General features: G+C 44.9%; 1 protein-coding gene across 4 annotated transcripts in view; it reads right to left on the bottom strand.

Annotated features, from left to right (window-relative positions):
- The window catches only part of CDCA2 (cell division cycle associated 2), a 70,383-nt gene that overhangs the window by 27,502 nt on the left and 29,180 nt on the right, over window positions 1–13,701 (bottom strand). For all 4 annotated transcript variants that reach the window (XM_088443379.1, XM_088443378.1, XM_088443381.1 and 1 more), the window contains exons 2-3: window positions 12,569–13,084; window positions 3,475–3,608 (exon numbers count right to left, since the gene is read on the bottom strand). In XM_088443379.1, the coding sequence (XP_088299505.1) occupies window positions 3,475–3,608; window positions 12,569–13,073 (639 nt within the window). In that variant the 5' untranslated portion in view covers window positions 13,074–13,084. The remainder of the gene's footprint in view (window positions 1–3,474; window positions 3,609–12,568; window positions 13,085–13,701) is intronic.

Genomic DNA, 13,701 nt, shown 5'->3' with positions numbered 1-13,701 from the left:
AGGAAACTGCAAATAGGCCTCCCGAAAATCCAAGGAGGCAGAGATCCCCCAGAGCCAGTGCCAGAATGATGGATAGACTCCATGCGGACTCGCCAAAAAGCCTTTGAGGATTTCCTGGTGAAAAAAAGAATAGACTGGCAGAAAAGTCCTTGCCTCTCTAAGGGCACTAGGACACGCATGCTGAAGGCCAGCAGGGAGTGAACAGCGTACCCCAGTGTTTCCGCCATGTCTGGACGGGAAAGCCTATGGAAAAAATAGGATTTGGGGCCTTTCCTGAAAGGCTACGGCATAGCCCCAGGAGAGAAAACCTCATCCTCAGGCATCCTACTCGGTCGCCATCCAGGTGATAGAAACCGCAAAAGTCAGCCTCCCACACTGGGACCCCTCTAGGTGGAAGTCTGCCTTATCAAGCGCCAGCCTGTCAGTTTGCCTGGAGATAGGCTAACTGGTAGCCCGGGGTCTTGTAAGAGTAACCCGGAGAAAAGTTGGACCTTGGCCCTTCCCTCCGATGAAAGGAGCGAAAATTAGAAATTTGCGACCTATGTCACAGAAGGGAGGAAGGTCTTACTGGAAGCTGACATAGTGGCTACAATTCTGTACAAAACGGGATCTCCATGAATGACCTGAAAGCGAAGGAGCCCCTAAGGCCTTCCTAAAGGCTCAGTCAGCGCGCCATAAATTAAGCCAGAGAGCTCGCCTTACAGCCACCGAGGATGCGGACATCTGAAAAAGTCAGGACACCATTATTTATTGTTGCCTTTCCTATACAAGAGGCCACCCTCTGACGTTCTAAGCTGACGCAGCTCATTCCAATGGGAAACTTAGCTAAGGCTCTCTGAAGAGCACCCGTCCAACCTCTAATGGCTTCAGCTTTCCAAGCAAAAGTCAGAGCTGGATGCGCAATAGTGCCTGCAGAATAGAAGACTTTAAAGGGAAGTTCCATTGTCCTGTCAGTCGGATACCAAGGGATGCTGTATTTGGACTAGGAAGGGTAGTGTTTTTGACCAGATGGCCCATGTGAACATCCACTGAGGAGGAGGCTCATTATGCCTGGTCCACAGCAAGTAGAGAACTGGGGTTCCCGACTATAGATAGACAGTAATTAGATAGACAATGTCTAGATAGAAACCAGATATTAGACAGTCAATAGTTAGACAAGGATAAAAGTTCAACACGGAAAAAAAAAGTCAGACACACTAAAGTTAGACATGTAAAAAGTTCGACAGATACAAAAGGTCGACAGGGTCAATAGTTCGGCATGAAAATGATCAACACAAAAATTGTCGACAAGTACCACCGGCGTCGGTGGAGCGGCAGTGCAGACGTGATATAGGACTCCTAGCGCTGCTCACTCAAATAAAAATAGTACTATAAAGAAACAATAAAGAAAAGAAACTGGGACTGCAGAGCAGTCTCTAACATGTCTGATACAAAAGAAGGGGGAAGTAATGCGCTAATCTACAATAATCTGATTTGAGTTATTGCAGCTGGGTGTAAACGAGGGCACTACAACTCCTCATTATATATAAGGGGTACACAAAAAAGAGGTGAACATAAAGCGCATATAACAGATTAAAGATATGTAAATGGTGTCTAATACTTCAGTAAATATTAATTATAAAGTCCATAGTTGAGTTGATCCAGAACAACAATTAATAAACAAGTCAAATATAGATGAATTGGTCACCACAATTTAACTTACAGCTAGTGGTAAATGAGATAAATTTGGTATGCGATATGTATTTTAACAATTACCATGAATTGGTCACCACAATAATTGGTGACCAATTCATGGTAATTGTTAAAATACATATCGCATACCAAATTTATCTCATTTACCACTAGCTGTAAGTTAAATTGTGGTGACCAATTCATCTATATTTGACTTGTTTATTAATTGTTGTTCTGGATCAACTCAACTGTGGACTTTATAATTTATATTTACTAAAGTATTAGACACCATTCACATATCTTTAGTCTGATTTATTGAGGCGTTATATATGCGCTGGATGTTCCCCTCTTTTTTGTGTACCCAGTCTCTAACATGTGCCTTGCTCCTGCAGAACACCAAACTGAACTTGCCTGCCTGAGGCTGGGGGCGGGGTATAAGTGGGGGAGGCGCCAGGGCTGCTGGGAGAAGACTTAACTAGCTGGTGCCTGGACTCCTCCTGCTCCACCCTATACCCTTGTTCTCTGCCTGTGTCCCCTACGGACTGCGTAACTTCAATCTGTACCTAAAAGGGACATATTTAATAAAACAACGCAATTACAACCTTTGTCCTTAGTTCAAGTTCACACCACATTCATAATCAATACCCTACAGTCCGTCACTCAACCCTGCCCCCTGAAATGTTAAGGGCTTGATTATATACATATTAACAGCTATATACAAGTCCTTTTTTTTTCTCTCTTTTACACATAATTAATCCTTAATTATCATTATTGTTATCCTTTATGTATATGGCGCCACACGAGGGTCTAGTGCCTTTCAAATTACATAATTATAAAGTTCAAACAGAACAAGAAAAAAAGGGCATGCTGGGCATATACTGACAGATAACATGTGTAGTGTTCCTGCTAGACAGCGGGCAGGGCAGTGTGCTGAGAGGCCGATGTGTGTCGATGGTACGAATGTTTACGCAGAAGAGCGAGATTGGACGCATATATGAGAAAGCAGCAGTGGGCGCCTTTATGCCGGCCGGGCTTTGGCAAGCATTTGTGTATTTTAGCAGCTGCGTTCCATATGGATTCACAAGTAACTTTTCCCTCCTGCGTTGCACTGCTGCCCACGGGTGAGGAAAGCTGTAAGGGCAGGGCGCATTTTGCCCCTTTAAAATTGGGCAGGGTGAGGCGCCCCGCTAAAACAGCCTAGCGGGAACACAACATATGTATCTCACAGCCTGAGACCAGCAGATATCTGGCCATACACTGTAAGATGTTTTATCTGCGCTCCTTCCCTGGGGAGGAGACATTTCCCCGTTCCTCCTCTGAAGGAACATGGGAAATATTCAGGTGTCCAGCCCGAAGCTGACGGCTTGCAGTCCACAAATTATCGGATCTGTTGGACATGCCGGATGATTCAGCATGTCGACAGACGGATAATTTGTGGTCAATTGTGGAAATACATTATACAATTATAATTGTACAGTGTATGTCCAGCATTACAGTACAAGACATTGTAGAACATATGATTCATTGCTGCACATGCAGTAATAATAACTAGAACAGCAGTGCCGGAATCCAAAGAATCTGTGCCATTGTTGGCAATGGGGAGGAGATGATGGTATAAGTGAGAGAGGGAAAAGCACATGAGAGCTTACAATCTATAGGGGACGGGGGTGACAGAGAGAAGAGAGTGTACAGCATAGAGTGGTAGGTTAGGATGTCATTATTATATTGTGTTAGGACATAATTATGAATACATTCGGTGCTTGTTTTTTGTTGTACATTGCCAAGGATGAATGTATCATTTACCATGGGGTCAGGCTCACTCTTCTTCAGGCTTTTCTGCAGCGCGATCTGCCGGATAAGGAAGTTCATTTCAGGTGAACCACGGACACCAATTGTAGATCTGCGACGATATTTTCTCAGGGATTTGGGGGATTTTCCTGCACGTGAAATAAACTAAATCAGACTAACTAGGATTCAGCAAATCAAGATTTCCAATAAGAAGCTTGTGGTATAAAGTTCATTATTGCATACTGGCAGATGACCGACCTCAGCTTAACTGGAAAAAGTGAGCCTAGGGGGTAAATTTAGTAAAGTGTGGGTTTTAGAAGTGATGTTGCCCATAGCAACTAAATTCTAGTTAACATTCATCATTCACCTTCTAGAAGATAAATAGCAAGAATATGATTGGTTGCTATGGGCAACATCTCCACTTCAAAAACCTGCACTTAAGTAAATTTACCCCTAGGTATCTTAAAAAACTAGATGTAATATAAATAGACCGCCCGCTCCTATACTCTGAATAGAGAGAAAATGGCACTGCAGAATATACAATTTATTGTATCACAGACCTGTGAGACAGAACTGGCATGTTTCTTGGCAGGACTTCACCGACTTCTATAAAGACGTTATAATGACTACTAACATAGCTCAGCCACTTCACCTGCTACCAAAGCTGCCTAACCAGCACTAACTTCCTTAAGACTGTTAAAAGACCACAAATAGTTAATATGGCACAATATCCATAAGTCCAAAATGAGATGCAGAGTCAGTAGATCAGCAATCAGCCGGAACCACAGTATCTGAATGGGTGATGTCAAATAACTAAAATAAACCTCTGACAATAAAAGGCTCAGTCCTATAGAAAGAGCTGAACTGGCAGCATTCACAATGAGTTTGGGTTCAAAACAGCACAGGAAAGGCAAAGAAGAGACAAAATACTATCTCCTAAATTCATTCATAGCCTATAAAAAAACTAAATAAAGATAAAAAAGAAAAAAACAGGATTTTGGTACTTACCGATAAATCCCTTTCTCCGATTCCACAGGGGACACTGGAGTTCAAGACAGTGGGGTATAGACGGTGGTAGAGTAGAGCCTGGCACCTTAAATAATTTAGAAGTGTGACTGGCTCCTCCCCCTCTATGCCCCATCAGCCCCAGTTTAAGAACTGAGCCCGAGAAGAGACGGAGGACAACAGGAAAACGAGGAGAAGGAGAAGACCACAGAACGGAACAAGACCGACTGAAGGAGAACAGAGGAAACCACTGCAGGGAATCATGCAGTCACACAACCATAGAAGGAACGAAACAACTGGCAGGTATGCAGCGCTGGGCGGGCGTCCAGTGTCCCCTGTGGAATCGGAGAAAGGGATTTATCGGTAAGTACCAAAATCCTGTTTTCTCCTTCATCCACTAGGGGACACTGGAGTTCAAGACAGTGGGGACGTCCCAAAGCCAACCTCCTGGGTGGGAAGCGCTGAGAACATGCCAACCCTTTGGCCAACCGAACAGGGACCGCCAAGAACCAGAGGTTCAACGGAAAGGCAAGAGCTGAGGATCAAATGTCGTGTGCCAGGAGACAATCAGAACTCCCTGCGGAACAGACACAGAAATACCACAACTTACAGCATAAATAGAATGGAATAAGCGGCTAGCGAGAAAACACCCTCAGGTGAGAAGCATCCTAACGCTGTAAGCTCAGCTGAAAACAGACCAAGCCGGACTGTTGGGAGCAGAGAACTCCAACCCGAATCCATATGAGAAGGGCAGTAACCCGAGAACAAAACTCGAGAAAACCGTACCAGATTCAGAAACAGAAAGCTGCAACAGTCGCAGATAGCAGAATACCAGCACTGTTGGACATAGTCATAAAGATACAAGTAGAACGATACCAATCTACAGAAACAGAGCTGATCCTGTCCACAGACTCCTAACAGAGTATGCAGAGAGGTAAAAGACAAGGCCGAACAGTCACCATAAACCATTCTGGAAGTCCAACTACTACAAAGTTGTAAACCAGCGGAAGGGAGAGACCATAGAAGACTCCGAGTGGAGATCACACTGGGAATGAGGCCGAGGCAGTTTGAGAGGATTGAGATTACAATACCTGTCAGAGGGTCAGACAGCAGAACAACCCATTCTGAAAACAGAGTAGAAAACAGCGACTGAACACCTGCAGTCGAAAAGCAAATCACAGCCACAAACTTCAAAACAACAGACAACTTCCAACATGATGGAAGTGCGTAGGCAGTACCAACCGCTGGCCTGAACATAGGGTGAACAACCAGGATACCCTAGTAGTTATAGAGCACGGATGCAACAGCCACGCAGGAAGCTACCAATATAGGGAAGCATTCCATACCACAAGGCTAGAGCACTAGGACAACCCTGAAGGTACCAGTCAGGTACCCGTCAATGTGATGAAAACATCCACAGAGACTGAACAGGAAATCCACCAGGCCCCCTGCGTAGGACATATTGACTGTCACACTTTAATGTAAAGATGTGCACTAGACCCTCAAAGCGCTTCAGTCCATAATCCCAACAGATCTAGTAGAAGAGTGTCACTAATCTCAATGTTGAAACTATGCACCAGGGAAGCTCTAAAGTGTAGAGCCAACTGATTAAAAAAGCAGATGGCTGCTAGGACCGCAGCTAGGGTGCATAAGGGAGAAAGCGGCTATGCAATGACAGGTTGAGCATTAGTGGGGTAAGCCCGCTTACCTGTGAGCGGCCAAAAGCCCTCTGGACGCTATGTAGAATGTCACTGACCTCTTTCATCTCACAGCAACCTGCCCCGTCAGGTATAGGGAATAGCTTCAGTGGGCTAAGACCCAATGCTCTACAGCACGGACTTCAGTCTGGAGATGTTGCAGTAGAAAACACTGTATAAACTAGCAAAATGTTAGTGGAGGCAGGAAGGTTGTTCAACAGGACTCTATACCTGAGCTTGTTATATTAGGGATGTGTATCCATATAGACATTATACCTATACCACAAAACGGTCTACTAGTTTAAGTATCAGTACATTAACACTTATAATGGAGAAGTGTGTATTACGCCCATCAATCTAATAAAATCCAGGCCTGACCCTGCCTATATCGGCGGGGGCCCTAGGCCTTCATGTAATTTAACAAATGAATCCCTGATTACAGAATAGAACCTGGATTCTCTATGTACAGATAGAATGTACCTAGGGGCCCTTTAGAGACTCATGTTATTGAGATATGTGACAAGACAATAATATGGAGTACCGGAATCTATACTGAGAAGGGTACCTGTACATAGACAGAGTGCATTAGTTATCCCAAGAAAGGAAGGGACATATCTGTAGTGATAACCAATAGGGTTAAAAACCAGGTTTTGCCAATTATTAGAAATTATGCATACAAGTAATGGGAATATATCAGTATATATACACCCGTACATATAGATAAACATAGTTGCATAAGAAGGCCATCTCTTTGAAAGAAAGAGTAGTGCCAACATAGCAAGTTAACTTGTCAGACTCCGGCATCGGGAGATCAGCATGCTATATTTATATATATGTCCTGCTATATCCTGCATTCTCAGTGTCTTATAAGTTTGCTACCAAGTGCAAAGTTAAAATAATCATAGATCACCCTAAAGGGGGGCGCCATAGATAGGGACTAACAAGAAGGAACTATAACCCCAGAAGGATGGAAGTACATATCTTTATATACAAGAAGGCCCCAGTCATGTATAGGGTTCATAATATAAGCAATGTCTATCACTATGTAAGCTGCAGAACATGACTCTAGTCTACAGAGCCACCATTTAATATATATATATATATATATATATATATATATATATATATATATATATATATATATATATATATACACACACACACACATATATATATATATACACACATACACATAGATAAGCTGACAGCTTTGGTAATCGCAGGCGGCTTCCCATCCGTGGAAATATAGGTACGTACACACACCCACATACAAATCCTTAGGGAGAGATGGTGTAAAGCGGAGTTATTGTACCAACTACTGGATGAGGAGAGTCCAGACTTCAATTGCAGAATCCTTCTTTTAAATAAGCTAAGTACCAGACATAAAACTGATAACAGATCCTACCTCTGCCTTATAAGGATAAGAAGCGATATATATATCTCCACATATGCATACCTACATAGTAGTACATAGATTAGTAGGTGCGATAATATTTAAAATTAGAACATGAGCAATACACGTATATGCTCTATAGCAGGGCTTAGTATAAATACATGTGGCTTACCTCAACGCAGGGAGACTGCTCAAGTGTTGCGTGTAGCCATCAGCCTGCTACGGTGTAATGGGCAGGATATTTTATCAGTGTGCTGTCCCAGACTGGTATCGAACCTGGGACCCTTCTGTTACTGGAGTGCTCGCCTTAATCAGTTGAGCTATATATGTGTGCAGAAGAGTAACAATCCACAAACTTAAGGGATTACTGTCCCCAAAAAGTGAGCTGTATTCTAACAGAGCCTCCCCAACATATTAAAAGGGAGACCTGTCCCTTGGGAAAAACCACAGCGCAATCCCCCAATCTAAACAGGGGATAAAGGCCTGCTGTTGTTATTAACACAGCTAAAGAAGTGGCCGTCCCGGCCTCTAATGCTGGGCCACAGGGATGGTAAGCCCAATATGGGATTCTCGTTCCTGAGAATGGATGATTCGGGAGGACCTGACCCAAGGCCTGCCCCCTCAGCCAACGCTGGGTTGAGACCCAACCCAATGGAGAGTTCTCCTCACCCACAGATATCGTTTCAATATTTTTGTATATGTGCTGCCAAAGCGTGCACTGGAACATTGTCAACCTTGCACAGTGTGCTAATTAACCTCTCTGGAATAAGGCTTGTCCATAGACCACCCGATTAGCAGAGTAGAAAAAAGGTATACACTATATATATCTATCTATATCTATCTATATCTATATATATATATCTATACATATACATACACACACACATATATATATATACATACATCCCTATATGGGATTACATATACATCTACATACACACACACACACAACACGTACATTGTAGGCGCTGGGACACGGGGAGCGATCTGCAGAAGTGACAGAGATGACTCTTACACTGCGCTAGGGTAAAGTTATACCGCGCTGTGTGCGCAAAATGTCCATGCTAGCCTGGAGGAGTCCCGGCTAACATAAGCTGTCCCCTCAACAGAACCGCATAAAGCGGAGTCATAGTGCACCTGCTAAGCGCAAGTTTGAGGGAGGGGCAGCAAAAGGCTAGACATATCCATCAGAGCAGCAGGTGTTAGGGCAATGAGCTATACTGCTGTGGAGGGCGCCGAAGCGGCTTAAACACAAGAGCCCCGAAGTAGCTAGCGCCGGAGCTTATACATTAAAGCACCGCCTCAGCAGACTAACAGCTACGCTGTTATAAAACACACACAAGCACAGGGAGAATATACAAACTCCACACAGGGCCATAGTGGGAAACAAACCCATGACCTCAGTGCTGTGAGGCGGCAATGCTAACCATTATACAGTCTGTGCTGCCCTGTTAAATATATACAGGCTGCCTCAGTGCGACTGGCGCTGTACCTACAGTGAGAGCTACAGCGCTTTTCGTAAGTGATAGCGCAGTCAGCCGTCTGTCACTTACCTGACCTACAGTTAACGGAGCTTCAATACACATCTCCCCCTTGTGGGGGGAAGGGCAGGAGACCCGGACTCAGCCGGCGGCGGGACCCTTTTCTTCCCCGAGCAGGAGTGAGTCAGTGCTGTGCTACACAACGGACCCTCTTAATAAAAGGGGGAGTTGTTTATATTGTAAGCTGTCCCCTCTCCTTAAGAGGGAAGCGCGCTCCCTTGCCGGCGCTCTTCCGCGCTGCATACTCTTAAAAGAACACCTCTCCTGCTAAGCAGGAGAGGAGAGCCTCAGCTGATGTCCACTGCTCCAGTGAAATGACTCAGCGCTGTGCTTGCCGGCTATTACTGCTGCGGAGCAATAAGGGGGAGAACCCTTACAAATGGCGCCGCTGTTGCAGGACGCGCCATAAGTGTTTGTTTAGGGCGGGTCTCGACGCCGGGTCCGTGCGCTGATTAAGACAGCGGGACTTAGTAGCCACAGCAGCCCGCCATGTGTGAGGAGGGCAAGCGCGATCGGCGCTGCTAACGAGCTCTCCTATGCAGCAGCGCCGACAGCCGCGTGGTGCCCACAGCGCGGCAGTGAGGAGGAAACCCGACTAAAATAGGCGCCGCTAGATTGCATGACGCGCCTCCAGCAGCCCCAGCGACGACCGGGGCTGTAATTTGCGCCCTCGCTGGTGACCCCCTTGTATCCGAAGTCGGGGAGAGGGTGGTGCGGGGCAGGGGAAAGTCGGGCCCTCCTAACAGTGACAGTGTCACTGAGCCCAGCTATACTTCCACTGCTCCTGCTAATCAGGAGCAGTGGTCATACTTACAGCTGTTGCGGCCGGGAAGCTGGGCTGAGGGGGCGGAGAGGAACCCGGACACATGCCGGTGTCAGCAGTGGCGGGTCTTCTCGGGGTCCGATGACTCCTTTGTGTGTGCCCCCTCCTCAGGGTCACCGGACACAGGCTGCAGTAGCCGTGTGGTGCCCTTCCCGGCGGCTCCCACGTAGCAGGCAGACTGCCACAGCAAGCAGCCTGCCTGTCCTCAGCTGTAACTGTTATAAAAATTAAAAAATATGAAAAAGGCTCTCTCGGGCACATTCTAAAAACTGGGGCTGATGGGGCATAGAGGGGGAGGAGCCAGTCACACTTCTAAATTATTTAAGGTGCCAGGCTCTACTCTACCACCGTCTATACCCCACTGTCTTGAACTCCAGTGTCCCCTAGTGGATGAAGGAGAAAGTATAAAAGCTGAATAGATTTCTCAGTACACAATACAACTGGGAAGGTGAAGGCCATCATTGAAGTGCCAGAGAAGAGGGCTGTGAGACAGTAGGGAGGAGGACCTTGCTCCTAGGAGCTTACAATCTAGGGGAGACAGACAGATGACATGAGGCACGAGTGTGTAGATAGGGACCCGAGTACAGTAAGTAGGCAAGGTAGAGATGGCTGAGGAAGGATGGTGTGGAGAGCGACCTGGTGACACGGTTATGTGGTGATATGTGGTCAATATCCAGACCGTGGGGATTCCGGCGCTCAAAATGCCAGCGCCGGCTTTCCGAAGGTAATTAGGGGGGTTGGGTTAGCATTAGGCACTAGGGGGAGGGTTATGTTGCAGGAAGGGGGAGGTTATGTTTAGGCACTAGGGGGGATGTTAGGGTCAGGCATCGGGGAGCAAGAGTTAGGGTAGGGAGAGGGGGTGGGCTAGAATACAGACCGACAAGTGTCTGTATTCTAACCCTGTTGGGATGCCGGCATCAAGATTCTGACTGACGGCATCCCGTACCCATCCCCTAAGAAACGACCAAAGCCAGTACAGGCACACTGTATTGCACCTCTGGGGAGGGGAGGGGGGTGCGGAACGCGGATAAGTTGAGCCGTGCATTAGATATAAAAAGTCAGACAATTATTATTGGATGCAGTTCTCCCTACAGCATATTCTGTGCAGTAAGATTACATGCTCTCTGCAATAGATCAGCTTTATTTCAATAGTGACCAGGTGGTGGTGCTCTGTCAGGTCTGTTGTAGTGAATGTTGTAGGGGGCACTGATCAATATCCATGTATAGCGATACGTCTCCAGACTACACTATTTAATGACACAGAGCAACACTGTGTGACATCTGCAGAGAATGACTCCCTATAGACAGCGTAACATCTGCAGAGACTGGCTATATGACTGTCTGTATTCTAACTCACGTTAGTAATGAGCACTCACTCTTATACAGTATTACAAACAGGTCTGCAGCTCCCACATGTATCCCTCGGCCACTGTAGCTGGCCACTCAGGGTGCTGAACAGAGTTTCCCAATGAGGCCAAACACGTAGGTGTACAATAGGAAAAAATATCAGATGGCGCTGTCTGACAGCTGCTGGTTCAAGGAGGATGTCACTCTCCTAGCTAATAGAAAACCACAAATAATGAGAGAACCTGCGCTACAGATAACATACATAGACCATAATAAACAAACAATGATGTGAATGTGAATATATCACTAGGCTTAAGTTAATTTAGGAGGTAATTTCACAAATCTCAAGTATATAAAACATAAATATTACCAATAGATAAATGTAAGGCTTGACTGACGGTATAAATATATCATTTAATGTGCATGTTTAATCATGCCAATAAGAACACATTAGTGCACAAATAATTCAATAAAACAGTGTCATACGATTGAAAAATGAATTCATGCAAAATAAAATCAGATGAATAAAAGTCACAAGGGTAGGAATGGGAAAACTCAGTCCATGGGCCAGTAATAATAAGTCAATGGTATTCCTCAAGGGATGGGATCCGGAATAATGTCCAGCTATATTGAAAATAATTACCAACTTGAAGGAGGCAAAGGTCCTGACGAGTAGGTGAAGTACCCACAGATGGTGAGGAACCTGAGACACCGTGGTTGGAGAAATGGAAGAAGCCGGTCCGGAGTCCACAAGCCACGACAAAGTTTCCAATAGTAGAATGGAAACCACATGCGGTGGGGGGCTAGACGCATTTCCCTGCGGTAAACCCGCAGCTTCCTCAATAGCATAACCTATACATATACTAAGTGACTTTTATTCATCTGATTTTATTTTGCATGAATTCATTTTTCAATCGTATGATACTGTTTTATTGAATTATTTGTGCACTAATGTGTTCTTATTGGCATGATTAAACATGCACATTAAATGATATATTTATACCGTCAGTTAAGCCTTACATTTATCTATTGGTAATATTTATGTTTTATATACTTGAGATTTGTGAAATTACCTCTTAAATTAACTTAAGCCTAGTGATATATTCACATTCACATCACTGTTTGTTTATTATGGTCTATGTATGTTATCTGTAGCGCAGGTTCTCTCATTATACGTAGGTGTACAAATTGCACAGACCGTATTTGGAGAACAGTCAGAGTGGGAGGATTCCGTAGGAACCGATTACAATGTTTAATTTCCAGGAAACCGCACATAGGTTGGATCACATTTGCAGCAAATTACCTGCATACTTTAGAAGGCTTTCACTAGATATCCCCAGGTCATCCACAGTGACTGTAGAGAAATCCATTGGCGTAGTACAGGCTTCCAGCTGATCTGAGCTCTCACTGTCTCTCCTGGGTGTGAGAAAGGTCCCAGCTCCAGCTGCGATTCTGGTTGTAGAGCCACTTTCTGGCTGCAAAGAAACAGAAGCCCCAGAAGGATTCCCCAGACCTGCTGATGTGTACGGGTCACTAACATCAGCTGGTGCATCACAGGCGTTGCTGATACTGTCTCTCTCTGGCATAGTCACTTCACTCTTTTCCTCCTTAGCAATATTTTCAAACTCAGCAGGAGCGATATTTTCTTTGGACTCGTCATTGCTGATGTACTTATGATGCAGCCCGCCAGGAGAGATCTGCTGGTTATACGAAACAGGTATCTCCTCTTCTGTTACTACCTGAAATAATTGCTCTTCATCCTGTGGAGCCAATATGGGGATCTCATGCAAAACTTTCCTTGTGGCCATTACCTGTTCACCTAGAACAAGAACAAACATTCACTAAATATATAAATATTCATACAATGAATATGAAAAATATAATTGAAGAAAATACATTCGGTTCATATTATGTCACACACTAGTGCCCACAATTAATATTATGCCACACAGTAGTGCACCCAATTCATGATGTGCCATACAAAATAATTTGTTGAGAAGTTCCCTTTTACCTCAACTGATCAATTTAAAAATAATAATAAAATGTAAGTGCGTTTGTCATGTCGGGCACATTATATTAAAAAAAAAAAAATAATGCTTAGACTGTAATTGGCTAGGTAATGTGTCAGCACTGAGGGCCTGATTCATAGCCGCTCGCGCTGTGTTCGCAAGCTGCCCGATGTTCTTTGTACGCGCATGCTTCGTTCTGTGCGTGCGCGAAGTACACACTGCAATCGCAACCCTCTCGCTTGCCCAGCAAAGGCAGCCCAGGGTAATGAGTGACAGGAGAAGCCGTTTGTGGGTGGTAACAGGGGCAGGACACGAATAACGGGGGGGGTTGGAGATGCGAACGCAGGCGTGCCTGAGTGTTTCAACACCGTTTAAGAGGCATGAATAATTAACATGCAGCGTCAAAGTACACGTCACTTACCTTTTT

The sequence above is a fragment of the Taudactylus pleione genome, unplaced genomic scaffold (genome assembly GCF_031769625.1).
Source record: "Taudactylus pleione unplaced genomic scaffold, aTauple2 ptg000329l, whole genome shotgun sequence".
Classification (NCBI taxonomy): Eukaryota; Metazoa; Chordata; class Amphibia; order Anura; family Myobatrachidae; genus Taudactylus; species Taudactylus pleione.
This window is presented reverse-complemented; position numbering and strand designations above follow the sequence as displayed.